The 12,452-nt window shown below is 50.5% G+C and overlaps 1 protein-coding gene across 7 annotated transcripts in view; it reads left to right on the top strand.

Annotated features, from left to right (window-relative positions):
- Nucleotides 1-11,148, top strand: part of ITGAL (integrin subunit alpha L) — a 53,311-nt gene extending 42,163 nt beyond the window's left edge. For 2 of the 7 annotated variants that reach the window (XM_045508311.2, XM_045508310.2), the window contains exons 22-32: nt 287-397; nt 814-893; nt 1,007-1,093; nt 2,562-2,637; nt 5,434-5,547; nt 5,748-5,804; nt 5,897-5,995; nt 6,367-6,462; nt 7,202-7,312; nt 8,153-8,312; nt 11,001-11,148. In XM_045508311.2, coding sequence (XP_045364267.2) covers nt 287-397; nt 814-893; nt 1,007-1,093; nt 2,562-2,637; nt 5,434-5,547; nt 5,748-5,804; nt 5,897-5,995; nt 6,367-6,462; nt 7,202-7,312; nt 8,153-8,312; nt 11,001-11,023 — 1,014 coding nt within the window. In that variant the 3' untranslated portion in view covers nt 11,024-11,148. Of the gene's footprint in view, nt 1-286; nt 398-813; nt 894-1,006; nt 2,415-2,561; nt 2,638-5,433; nt 5,548-5,747; nt 5,805-5,896; nt 5,996-6,366; nt 6,463-7,201; nt 7,313-8,152; nt 9,566-11,000 lie in introns of those variants that run through there. The other 5 variants (XM_010972462.3, XM_010972460.3, XM_045508309.2 and 2 more) reach the window with 4 other exon arrangements.
- Nucleotides 11,149-12,452: the final 1,304 nt, after the last annotated feature.

Here is a 12,452-nt window from a genome sequence, read left to right as displayed (position 1 = left end):
GCGTTTTAACTCTTTCCTGTGATTTTACCATGATTCACGGAACCCTGCCCATCTCTTTGAATTATCTGATCACTTCCAGTTTTTCCCTATGATAAATAGTGTTGCAGTGAACACCTTCGACCTGTCCTGAACTCCTGTCTGCACCCCTGATTCTTTGCCCCCACCTTTCTACGAGTGTGCCCTGGCAGACACGGGGTGGGAGGAAGTGGGCCCTGAGGGTTGGTGGCATCTGGGGAACCCTTAGCCTTGCCCACTGAAAAGTCATTCTCTTTCTTCTCACTCCCAGCCCCACAGCCAGATACCTGTGAGCTGTGCGGAGCTTCCTGAGGAGAACACACTTCAGAGCAGGGCCCTCTCCTGTAATATGACCTCACCCATCTTCAAGGCAGGCAACTTGGTGAGTGCCTCAGCCCTGAGGAACCAAGCAGCCAAGGGGCTGAGGGCTTAGGAGGGGAGGGAGCTCCTGGCTTGGGGGAATGTGCTGGTGATTGGCACCTTACCCCACCCCTACCCCAAAGGAATGTGTGCGGAGGTGTCCTGTGTCATGTTTGAGAGCCTGGACTTTGGAATTAGAGAAACCCAGGGTGGGGTCTTTCGTTCTGTGACCTTACACATATGACCTTAACCACTTGGAACCTCAGTATCTTCATCTGTTCAATGGGGATAAAACACTCAGCGTAGGGCTTAAGATGTATTGAGCACTCGATAAGCAGTCACTGTGACTATGGCAGTGGGAAATGGGGGCTGCGAGGGGCTCAGGTGGCTCTCTGAGCCCCAGGCCCCTTCCTTCTTCATTCTCTCCTCCCCTGCCAGGTTGACATCCAGGTGATGTTTCATACGCTGCCGAAAGGCTTCCAGGGGGACATTGTCGAGCTTCACGCCAATGTGAGCTGGTGAGCAGGCCCTGGGCAGACCCCCGCCAGCATCCCCACCCTGGCTGCAGATTGCCACGTGGTCCTGGCCAAGCCGGTCTCCTGACACTGCCCTCTGCCTTGCCCCCGTGCAGCGACAACGAGGACTCAGGCTTCCTGGAGGACAACTCGGCCACCACCAGCATCCCAGTCCTGTACCCCATCAACATCCTCACCGAGGAGTGAGTCGTGAGCAGTCACCCCACCGTCTCCTCCCACCTCAGCCTCCCCACCCAGGGCCCCAGCCTTCTTCTCAGGGCTGCCCCTCAAAGCCCCTTCCTTTTCTGGAGCCCCAGGACAGATTAGAACTGATTCCAGCCACAACCCCAACAGTTTTCAATACTCAGTAGAGCTTTGAGTTAGATCCATGTTTACTGATGCAAAAAGAAAAAAAGCCCATGATGTCAGCCTCTGCGCCAGCTGCACTGCACAGCTGGGGGCTTTCTCTGGAGCTTCCAACCCCTCATGAGGCAGCTTGCCTCTCTCCATTTTACCAATGACCTTGGCCAGAGTCGTTCAGTTAAAGTACTGACTCCGAGATCTGAGCTGAAATCTGTCTGACTCCAGACCCCAGCCAAACTCTTTACCGTTTTCAGCCTTGCTGTATTCTCTCTCCCCTGGGGCCAGCAGTGCTGGCAGAGTTGGGAGAAAAGTTTTCACAGTGACCCTGGCCCGCAGAGAGCTTATGGTCAGGTCGGTGAGACCCAACTCATGCACACACGGAGTACGTGAGTCTCAGGATGTTGTGGCAGGAAGGACCCATGGGGATCACTGGCTGGATTTTCTTATTTGCAGAAAAGGGGAGGAAGCCAGAAATACTGGCCCAATGTGCTAAGGCTAGGGACAGTGTCTGAGCTAGAGTCCCCGCTGCTTCTGAACACAAGTGCCAAACACAGTGATATTGTCTGAGGTGCGATATGAAATTAGAGCCAGGAAAGATGATGTGGGTTGAAGGAGAGATAGAAGGTTTCATGGGGAATAGGGGTTTGAACTGGTGTCTGGAGGATGAGGGGTTCGGATAAGAGCCAGGAAGGAAGGAGGACATTCTCATCAGAGAGACCGACATAGGGGAAGGCATGGAGGCAGCAAACACTGGGGCAGATCCAGGGAGCAGGAGGTAAGAAGGCTCAGCAGGTGGCAGATATGTGCCAGGAACAGGGGTAGGCAGACTGGGAAACAGGCGGGTCTAGACATGGGAGACTTTGGACCTGGCCCTTGTGAGCAGCAGGGAACCATTGATGGATTCTGAGGCGGTGCATGGCAGGATCAGAGAGTGATGCTAGGAAGGTTATTAAAAAGATGGGGTAGGAGTGTGAGCCAGAGGCTATCTAGGTGATGAGCAGTGGGGTCCAGAGTACAGTGGAGACCCTGGCGAGGTGGTGTCTAGTGGAGAGAACACGGCCCCAGAGGCCACCCACCTTTGTTCCAGTCCTGGTCCTCCACTGTGGGACTTTGGGCAGGCTGACCACTTCCATGAGCCTTAGTTTCCAAAGGGAAAGGGCAGAGTGGGGTAAGGATGACACAAGACGGTGCCGGTGCCATCCTTAGCACAGTGGCCAGCAACTCTGAGGCTTCCCCTGACCCAGGGCCCCCTGGGTGGCCGGGTTGCTCTCCTCCCCTCCTTCTGCCACTGCACCTCTCTCTCCACAGCCAGGAAAACTCCACGCTCTATGTCAGTTTCGCCCCCAAAGGCCCCAAGATCCACCAAGTCAAGCACATCTACCAGGTAGGAACCTCGATGTGAAAGGGTCCTTAGAGGTCATATGTTCAGCCCCATCATGGAGACCAAGGATGCAGAGGCCAACCGGACCCCGTCCAGTCCTCAGCAAGCCCCACCCTCCACCTTGTTCTGTGATCCCTTTTATATGGCTTCCCAGCCTCCCCGGAGACACTTCCAGTAGCTTCCATACTCACTAGCTCACCACCAGATAAATTATTTCTAGAATCACAGAACTTGAGAGCCAGAGGGGCTCTGAGAGAGAATTTAGTTTTTGGGGGGTTTTGTTTTTTGAAGTAGAAAGTTCAGATTTATTTTAAGATTCAGTTATGTAGACATTTCATCTTGTAATTGTGTTCACATTTTTTGGAGAGAATCTAGTTTTTATTCAAATATTTAATAAGCCAGAGTTCTAGTTTAGGTACTTTCACTGGGTTCTGGGGCAGCAGAAACTAAAACAGGGTCCCTGAGCACTCACCAAACCCAGATCTAAGCCTGGAGCTTTGTACACTCCACACCCACCCATAAGCGCCTGTAAGACAGGCCTCTTCATTCCCACTTTACAGAAGGGAAGTCCATGGCACAAATGGGTCACGTGACTTGCCCTGGTTACACAGCTCATACTGATTGCTTTGTATCAGTCTCCACTATGTCTGTCTCTCTTCCCACAGTGTCAGTGTCCCCCTTCCAAACGACAACTCTGAATTGTGTCCCTCTTGCTCCCCCCAGTGCAGCTGTCCCCGTTGTTGGCCACTGATCTCCCCTGGGATGTCTTCCTAGCATCCTTTTTTTGTCTTTTGATGGCTTTATTGAGATAGAATTCACATACCATACAATCTTCTCATTGAAAGTGTACAATTCAATGGCTTTAGTCTATTCACAAAATTGTGCAACCATCACCATAATCACTTTAGAACATTTTCATTACTCCAAAAAGAAACCCTGTACCTATTTGCAGTCATTCCTTCTTCCTCCCTCCCCCAGCACCTGGCAACCACTACTTTTGTCTCTATAGATTTGCCTGCCTTGGACATTATGTACAAAAGAGTCATAACATGTGGTCTTTGCTCCTGGATTCTTTCACTTAGGGTAGTATTTTCAGGGTTCACCCATGTTGTAGCATAGATCAGTATTTCATTCATTTTTATTGCCAAGTAATATTCCTTTGTAAGATGGGCCACATTTGCTTTACGCATTCATTAATTGATGGACATTTGAGTTGTTTCCATTTTTTGGCTGTTAGGGATTATGCTGCTTGGACATTCCTGTACACTCTGTGTGTGGACATATGTTTTATTTCTCCTGGGTACATAACTAGGAGTACAGTTGCTCTTTTCAAAGCTTTGGTCTCAGGATGCTCTAAACCAAATTTATCATCTTCCCGTAAGCCAACATCTCCTTTGGTTTGCTTAGAGTCCTTTAAAAGCATTACCTTTTCCTTAACAAAACTTCCAAGCCTGGGTGAATTTCTCCTTCCTCTGTGCCAGGTCTCACTGCCTCCCCAAGCCCTGTTGCCTGTATCCTCTTCTCTCTTTTGACCTCGCTGCTGCTCAGACCAAGTTTCTCGTCTTCTTGCAGCTGGCTGTGGTACAGGCTCCCAGCTTCTTTCCATTCCTTGCCTGCAGTGGATGAATCCCCCTGGAGCCACCCCCGACCCCCACCCCCCCCCCATCAGCTGCCTTCCAGGACTCTCCATGGCTTCGTCATGGGTACCCTAACTTCTGGCCCTTTGGCCTTCTGGGCCCCAAAATCTCATCCCAAGTCTGCTTTCCAGACTACTCTCCTGTCTGTCCTTCCCAGGCACGCAACCCTCCGGCCACATCACCCACCCCGCCCCCACCACGCTCTCTTAATTTCTTGCATTTTCTCTTCCTGGCTACGGTTGCCCATGTTCATCTGTTAATCTCCTCTCTACTTTTCACAGCTAAATTCAAATGCTGCCTTTGACATTAGGCTTTTTAAATTTAAATTGACCAACATCATTAAAGCATCCATAAGCGTTTGTTGAATGAGTAAATGATAGAACGCCTCAAATTGGTTATGTATTTTCCTGATTGACCTCCCTGAGATTCATTGGTGCTACTCCTGTGTCAGCCAGCCCCAGCACAGATAGCTCTTTTACATTAAAGGGACTTTTAAAAAGTTTCTTAAATTCAGTGCACTTGCCAAAATGCCTTTCCCAAACTGCATTGTGCAAACAATTTTTTTTATTGAAGTATAGTTGATTTACAATGTTGTGTTAGTTTCTGGTATACGGCAAAGTGATTCAGTTATACCTATATATTCTTTTTCATTATAGGTTATTACAAACTATTGAATATAGTTTTCTATGCTATACAGTAGGACCTTGTTGTTTATCTAATTTTTTGCATCTATCCTTGTTAAATGTCATTCCTTCTTTCATTTATTCAAAAAATTATTTTTTTCGAGGCCCATTATGTGTGTCAGGCCACAGGGAATTGCAGGTGAAATGAGCCACAGCCCCCTCCCTCAAGCAGCTCAGTCTAGGGGGGACACACTAGGGTGCTGTGGGAGCCCCTGATGGCGAGGCTGTCCTGTCCTTGGGGAGTCGGGCAAACTTTCAGGGATGTTATTTGAGCAGTACCTTGCAGGGTGGGTGACAGCTAGCCACATAGAGGAAGCAGAGAAGCACATGAAACTCGCGCTGTAAGGTTGTGGTTGATCACTGTCCACTGTCTATGGAAGAGCAGGCCCTTGGGCCCCCAGCCAGGGAGGATTGGATCCAGGTTGGCAGTTGGGGTGGCCAGCATTCAGGGCTCTGCAGCACCCTGTCCTCTGTACCAGATGAAGATCCAGCCTTCTGGCTATGACCACAACATGCCCCCCCTGGAGGCCTTGGTTGGGGTACCACAGTCCCACAGCAAGGGGCCCATCACGCACAAGTGGCATGTGGAGATGGTGAGTGCTGCCCAGAGGAGGGAAGGGTGCCCAGGTGTGCGGGGTGAGCTCATAACGGGGACAGACATGTGGGGAATAGAATGAGGATGGTTGAGTCCTCCCAGGGCCAGTGGGAGAGAACTGGGAAGCAGGATGGTATCTGGGGAGTAGGGAGGGATGCCAGCTCTGGACTAACTGAAGATCTGCCTCATCCTTCCTAGGAGCCTCCTGTCACCTGCCACCTTGAGACTGAGGAGAGTCTGCCCAATGTGGCTGAGGTGTGGGCGCGTGAACTAAGAAATCAGGGGGCTGGGCAGCATGCAGGTGGGAAAAGGCCTCCCTGACCCCCTGTTTTCCGTCTTCCTATCAGCCTTGTGTGCTTGAAGCCCAGTTCCGCTGCCCCTTTGTCTTCAAGGAGGAGATCCTTGTCCAAGTGATCGGGACGGTGGAGCTGGTGGGGGAGATCAAGGTAGCACCTGCAGGGGGGACTGACTTCTAAGTGGTTGGGGGTGGGCTTCCCCACCAGATAATCTCCCTGCATTTTTTGTTCGTTCTTGAGGAAATAGCTCTGATGTTTACCCAGTTGCAGATGAAAGAGAACCACAATTTGTTGAAAACTCACAGGACTGTTTTCAAGGACCGATGGATAGTTCTTTTATGTTCTCTGTAGGGATAATGTCCTGCCAACAGAGGGCGTTGGCGCGTTCCACCGGTCTAGGAGAGAACTGAGAGAGATGGCGCACCCACTGGGACCCATTCTCCTCTGCCTCTCCCCGTGGAGTTGAGCTGGGGGGTGGCAGTTCCCCCTGACCCTGACGCCTGCGCCTCCCCCTCCCACAGGCCTCCTCCACGTTCAGCCTCTGCACCTCCCTCTCCGTCTCCTTCAACAGCAACAGGCACTTCCACCTCCATGGCAGCAATGCCTCCCTGGCCCAGGTATCTCTCTACCTCCTTGGAAGGCCCAGGAACAGAGGGCAGCAGAGGGATTGGAGGAAGCCCACGGCAGGGCTAGGAGAGCTGGAGCTGGGGATGGGAGAAAGTTTGGGCTTAGCGCTGTGAGACCATCCCCACAGCCAGAGCCATCAGCCTTGGCGCAGGCTTTCATGGAAGCTGTGAGTTCCCTGCCACCGCTGGTGGGCTAGCAGAACACAAGGTCGCCTGTAGGAGATGTGTCAGATAAAGATCAACTTGATGGCAGCTCAGCCAAGGGGCACTCCCCACCCCACCCCCAAGCAGGGCATGATGGGAACACAGAGGGAGTAGCACGTGCTGGGCCCAGAGTTGAGGGGTGGGGGGCAAGGCAGGTTTAAGGGCAGGAAGCTCAGAGCAGGAGAAGGGAGGTTGCAACTAAAGAGGTAAGCAGAAGCCAGATTCTAGAAGGTTTTCCGGGCTGAGCTGGGATTCTGGCATGTGGGGCTGATGGAAGACGTTTAAAGGCTTACTCAGGGAGGCCGTGGTGCATGTTTGCCATTCATTCCGGTGGCTGCGTGGTGAGGTGTATGGGGAGAGGGATGGTCTGGGCTGGAACCCCATGTCGTGACACAGTCCAGATGGGAAATGAGAAGACCTAGGGATTGAGGCCAGATGCACAAGGAATGTTAGGGGTGGGATGTTAGGGAGACATCCTAACAGGGCGTGGTTCCCTGCCCCCCACCCCGCCTCTCCTCTCCCCCAGGTCGTCATGAAGGTCGACGTTGTGTATGAGAAGAAAATGTACCATCTCTACGTGCTGAGCGGTGTCGGGGGGCTGTTGTTACTGTTCCTGATTTTCATAGTGCTGTACAAGGTACGAGTTTCTGGGAGAAACAAACACCCGGTCAGGTTGGGGAAAGCAGAACCAGCAGGAGTCAGAGCAGAATACCAAGATGAGGGGCGTGAAAGTCAGAAGGGTCCTCAGCCTACTCTTCTTCTACAGATTAGGCTAGAGAGGCCCCAGGAGCAAGCAAACTCTAACCCCAACCCCTCAACCAAGCACTGGCAGAGCCAGACCTGGGTACCCCGGGTGAGGAAGAAAAAGGAGCCTCCACCGTATCAAGAGCCAGGCACTGGGATACAGACACGCAGACCACACCCGCGGTCCCAGCCTTTGTGGGGCTCACAGTCTATGGGGGACACTGACACAAACGTGATGGGGGCTACACTAGGGGGCCTTTGTGCCCCAGGACCTGTAACACAGGAGCCTAACTCAGCCTGTGGGAGTCTAGGAAGGTCTCTCAAGAGACATGGCCTTTCCGTTGGGATTTGAAGGATGAGAGGGAGCTAACCAGGTGCGGGGCAGCTGTTCCACATAAAAAACTTGAATATTCCAGAAAAGGGAACATAGAAAAGTCAAGTTTCTCCCTATTGCATTCCCAGGAGGTTGTCCTTAACAACCATTTGGTTCATATTCCTCCAGGTTCTAATCTAAGGAATGAACTAACTATTAAAAATACAGGTTTTTAACATATTGCCAAGAAGCTGGTGTGGCAGATACCCTCACCCCATCCCTAGCACGGACGCCACCTGTCTGTGGCACATGTAACTTGTCCACATAAATGGTGCTTTCATATTTTGCTGGGGCTGCCTGGTCCAAAGTGCTCTGGGGACTTTTTGCTTACTCAAGTTTTGTCTTGAAAACAACCTACAGGTTGGCTTCTTCAAACGGAACCTGAAGGAGAAAATGGAGGGGACTGGAGATGCTTCAGATGAAACCCCTGGAGAGGACGCTGGGCAGCCGGCGTCTAGGGAAGAGGCCGGGGACCCCGGCTGTCTGGAGCCGCTCCATGAGGAAGAGGCCCAGGACGGAGGTAGCAATGACTGAGGTGCAGGCCTGCTGCAAAGGGCCCAGGACTGGACTCGGGTGCCTGGTGCTAGCCTGCCTCTACCTGAATTTCACTATGTGTCCTCGGGCAAGTCACTGCCCCTCCATAGGCCTCAGTTTTTCTCTCTTGAACATGGGCTCATTCCTGCCTGCCTCCTTTGCAGGCTTGGGGTGAGGATCCGCTGAGGCATGGGCCAGGAAAGCCACAGAGGAGAGGCCTCGTAATTATCAGATGGCCCTGCCTTCCACCGGCCCCTCTTACTTTCCTCCCCTGGAAGAGAACATCTGATCTAAATCTGGAGACACTGTAACCTCAGGACCTAGTGACTCTCTGGGCCCTCACATCCACCTGCCCTCGGATGTCCGCAGAGGCCTCAGACACCCAGAACCTTGCCCTGCGTTCTCTCCTGCCTGTAATCCTGTCAGCTTTCAGTTCTACCGCCAGAGAGCGAATCTCATCCGTGTCACTATATTGCTCCTGCAAACCCCTTGCCCTTTGGCTAACAACCAAATTCCTTAATACGCCTTCCAAAATCTGCAAAACTAGGCCCTGTTTCCTTCCCAGCCTCTTCTAGAGACATCCCACCTCCCTTTCCAAGCCCCACTTACACCAGCTTTTCTCACTTGCCACGCTCCTTCCTGGCTTACTGTCTTCACCTAGCCTGCTCTTTCTGCCTGGAACATTCCTCCTACCTCTTTTTCCTAGCTAACTCGCTCTCAGCCTTCAGCTCTCAGCTCACACATAACTTCCTCAGGGCAGCCCCTTAACCCCAACTCAGTTGGGTTCCCATGTTACACAAGCTTACACTAACCTGCACTTGTCCCACACAGCACAGATCATATTTGTTCATTGTTAAGTGATATACTTAATATCCGTCTCTGAAATTAGACAGTGAACTCCATGAGGGTAGGGTTTGTTCACCTGGGGACCCCTGGTGATGTCACACTGCCAGACACATAGTAAGTGCTTGACCCAACTTCACTGAATTAGTGAGGGTGCCTGTGGGAAGATAAAGAAAACAGTTTGGATGGACCCCTGGCAGCCCCATCCTTCAGGGCTGTCTTCCCCAGGCGCCTGACCCCTCACCCCACATCCCCCACTGGGACCTCATCACATCCCACAGTGGCCCCCACTGGCACACTGTGAGCTCAAGGATGGAAACTGGCCTTTCACCTGGCTCCCAATGCCAAGCACAGTGCTTGCATTTATTTACCAAATAAATATGAGATTCTGCCCAATTTTGTGATTTTGTTTTTTGTGTGTGCAACATTGAGCCTGGCTCAATTAAATGAACATCTCCTTCTCGACTCTTCCATTAAGTGGGACCAAAACAGTGAGGTCTTTTTCCTTTCCTTTCTTTCTTCATCTTCTTCTATTTTTTTTTTTTTTATGTTGTTGTTGCCATGATGATCCTCAGAGACTAACCTGTACCTGACATTGTAGATTATTTCAAAAGAAGCAGTGAGGCACAGAAACTGAGAAAAGGTTAGGGGGCATTGATAATTTATGAAGCTAGGAGAATAGACCCGCCCTGACCACCCCCCTTAAAATTTTCATTTTTGAATTGAGGTATAGTCTATTTATGGCCCCCTCCCCACCTCCCACCCCCTTTTTTTTAAAGCAATGGTTGGAAGGCCTTGACCCTGAACATCTCCTTTAGACGGGACCGAGGGGACTAGTTACTGCTGCCCTCTTGTGGCCAGTAGGACCCTAGGGTGGGGCGGTGTAGGGGGGTGACTATTGAGTAACTGTAAGGCCATCTCCTGTCCAGTACTGGGAGGTGAGAAGCAACATTTGGTCCCCTGGCAGTGATCTTTGATGGCTCCCTTCTGCCTGCCAGGGAGTAACCGAACATTCCCTAGTTGGGCACACAAAGCCAAGAACAGTCTTCCAAAGCCTGCTGGCCTCTCCAACCTCCTCAACCCTCTTCAGGTCCATCCCCTAAGGAACCATGTGGCTAGCTCCAAGGGAGACATCAGGAAGGAATAAGTGAGGCCCATTTTCCTAGAGAGGGGAAAAAATATTTTGACCATCAGAAATATCACAGAACTGCTAAAAGTACACAAAATGTTCTGTAAGGCTTGCGAAGCGTAAGTCACTCATGAGGGATTTCTTGAGCACTTTGTGTCTGGCCCTGTACTGAGTCTGAGGACACAGCAGTGAACACGACACACACATCCCTGCCCTCAGGGAGCTTCACTTCAGTGGGAAAACAGAGCGAAAAAGTAGAAATGGGATTCCAGGTAGCCATAGGGCCGCAAAGAAAATGAAACAGGAGAAGGAGTTGTAGGGTGACGGAGGGGGCCCCCTTACCTAGGTAGTCAGGAAAGTCTCTCTGAGGAGGTGATAGTCTGTGACATGAGAAAAAAAGTGAATATTTTCATCAAGGTTGGAAGCAAAACACAGAAAATCTGGGAGGTTTGTTTCAGGAACAGACCAGCCATTAATGGCCTGGGAATCTCTCGCCCAACTCACTTAAGAGCTCCTGTGCTTGAACACCTACGTGTCCTTTCCGCCTCTGTGTCTTCACACACGCTCTTCCCTTTGCAGGCCCGTCCACTTCCACCTCTTTTCTGTTCTTTAAAATCTCTCTACTTCAAAGTACTTCAAAGCTGTTTTCATCCCCCCAGTTTCTGGACAAAAGGACCCATTCCACCATCATTTTGTTTACAGCTCACTGGGGCACATTACCCTGACTGTGTGGGCCCCTCTCTCAAGACGAGGAGGATCTGGAAGGCAGGACTCGGGCCTCACTCACATGTGTTACCAACACCGACCCTTCACCAGGGCTGGCACCAAGGAAATTCAATAAAGGTTTGATTCAGTGGACCTCAGAGGTAAATGAGTTGTTGGTTTCATCCACTTGAAAGTGAAAATGGAGACAACTTTATAACATAAGAGCAGTCACGCCCACATTCCACACAAGCCATCAGAGTGATGACATATGTCATCCCCTGTAGTGCAGCTTCTAGAAAACACTCTTCTTTATGGAAGAGAGTGAAAAAGTAAATGACATCTTAGTATCATTAGGAAAATGATCAAAACCCAGTGAGTCCTAGGAGGGAATCCAGGCTCTGCCACTTCCTAGCTGTGTCACATGGGGCAATTTCCTTATCCTCTCTGGGATTCATTTCTTTATCTATAAAACGAGAATAATAGGTGTCTGTGCCTCAGAGCTGCTCTGAGCATTAAATAAGTGTAAACCGCTTAGCGCTGTATAAGTGCTAATGGTGGTGGATTAGAAATGGTAGTTCTGTTGTGCAGGAGGGTGTAGTAAACCCAGCAGGCTGACTGCAAGTCAGGAGACTTGGTACTGAGCCCTGATCTTAGGGAAGACACATGTCCTTTCTGGGTTTGGTCGGCTCCGCCTGGGATCTGAAGGTATCTCAGGAGCTGTCTTGAAGAACGGGTTAGGGGCTGAACAGCTGAGTCCCCATCCTCATTTGAACTGATCTTAAATAGGCTACTTTATCAATTAAGCACCACAGGCACCGTGCCCAGGGCCACCTACAGACGTGTGGGAGCCAAAGAAAAAATTCAACTCCAAAATAAGGAGATTAAATTGTATAATTGAAATAAATGTTGAAGTAAATGTCTACAAGTATCGTATCATGTCACGCAGTCAAATGCAGTTCTGTTCAACATTTATCATTACATATATGAACTATATTAAATGTGGGAGTCGGAGTATTTTAATATTTGAAATTATGTGTGGTTGGGTGTCTGCACAAAAATGTGCATAAAGCTTACAAAGGTCCTTAAGAGATCATGAGATTTCATTTGAAAAATAATGTTCTACGCCCAAAATAATTTAAACTTTGAAAACCACTAAATACACCAAACTGTACTGAACTACATGATCTTCAGGGGCCCTTTCTGGAGTTTGCAGATCATGAGAAGCTGGACTGAAATGTACTTAAGAGAGGTTATTTGCTCTTGACAAGTTAAAGGCCCTGTTGATGGGCATGGGGCCAGGGGTGATGTCAGGATCCTGAAGCCCAAGAGGCCTTATGGAGCAATGACTCCCCACCCACCCTGTGTGGCCCAGCTGCTGGGGGCAGGCGGAGCCAGGCGTACATGTGGTGTGAATGTCTCCTCCACAGGGCACCGTCCGGCCCTTAGGAT

The sequence above is a fragment of the Camelus bactrianus genome, chromosome 18, assembly GCF_048773025.1.
Source record: "Camelus bactrianus isolate YW-2024 breed Bactrian camel chromosome 18, ASM4877302v1, whole genome shotgun sequence".
NCBI lineage: Eukaryota > Metazoa > Chordata > Mammalia > Artiodactyla > Camelidae > Camelus > Camelus bactrianus.
Note: the sequence above shows the minus strand (reverse complement) of the source record. Positions and strands in the feature narration are given on the sequence as shown.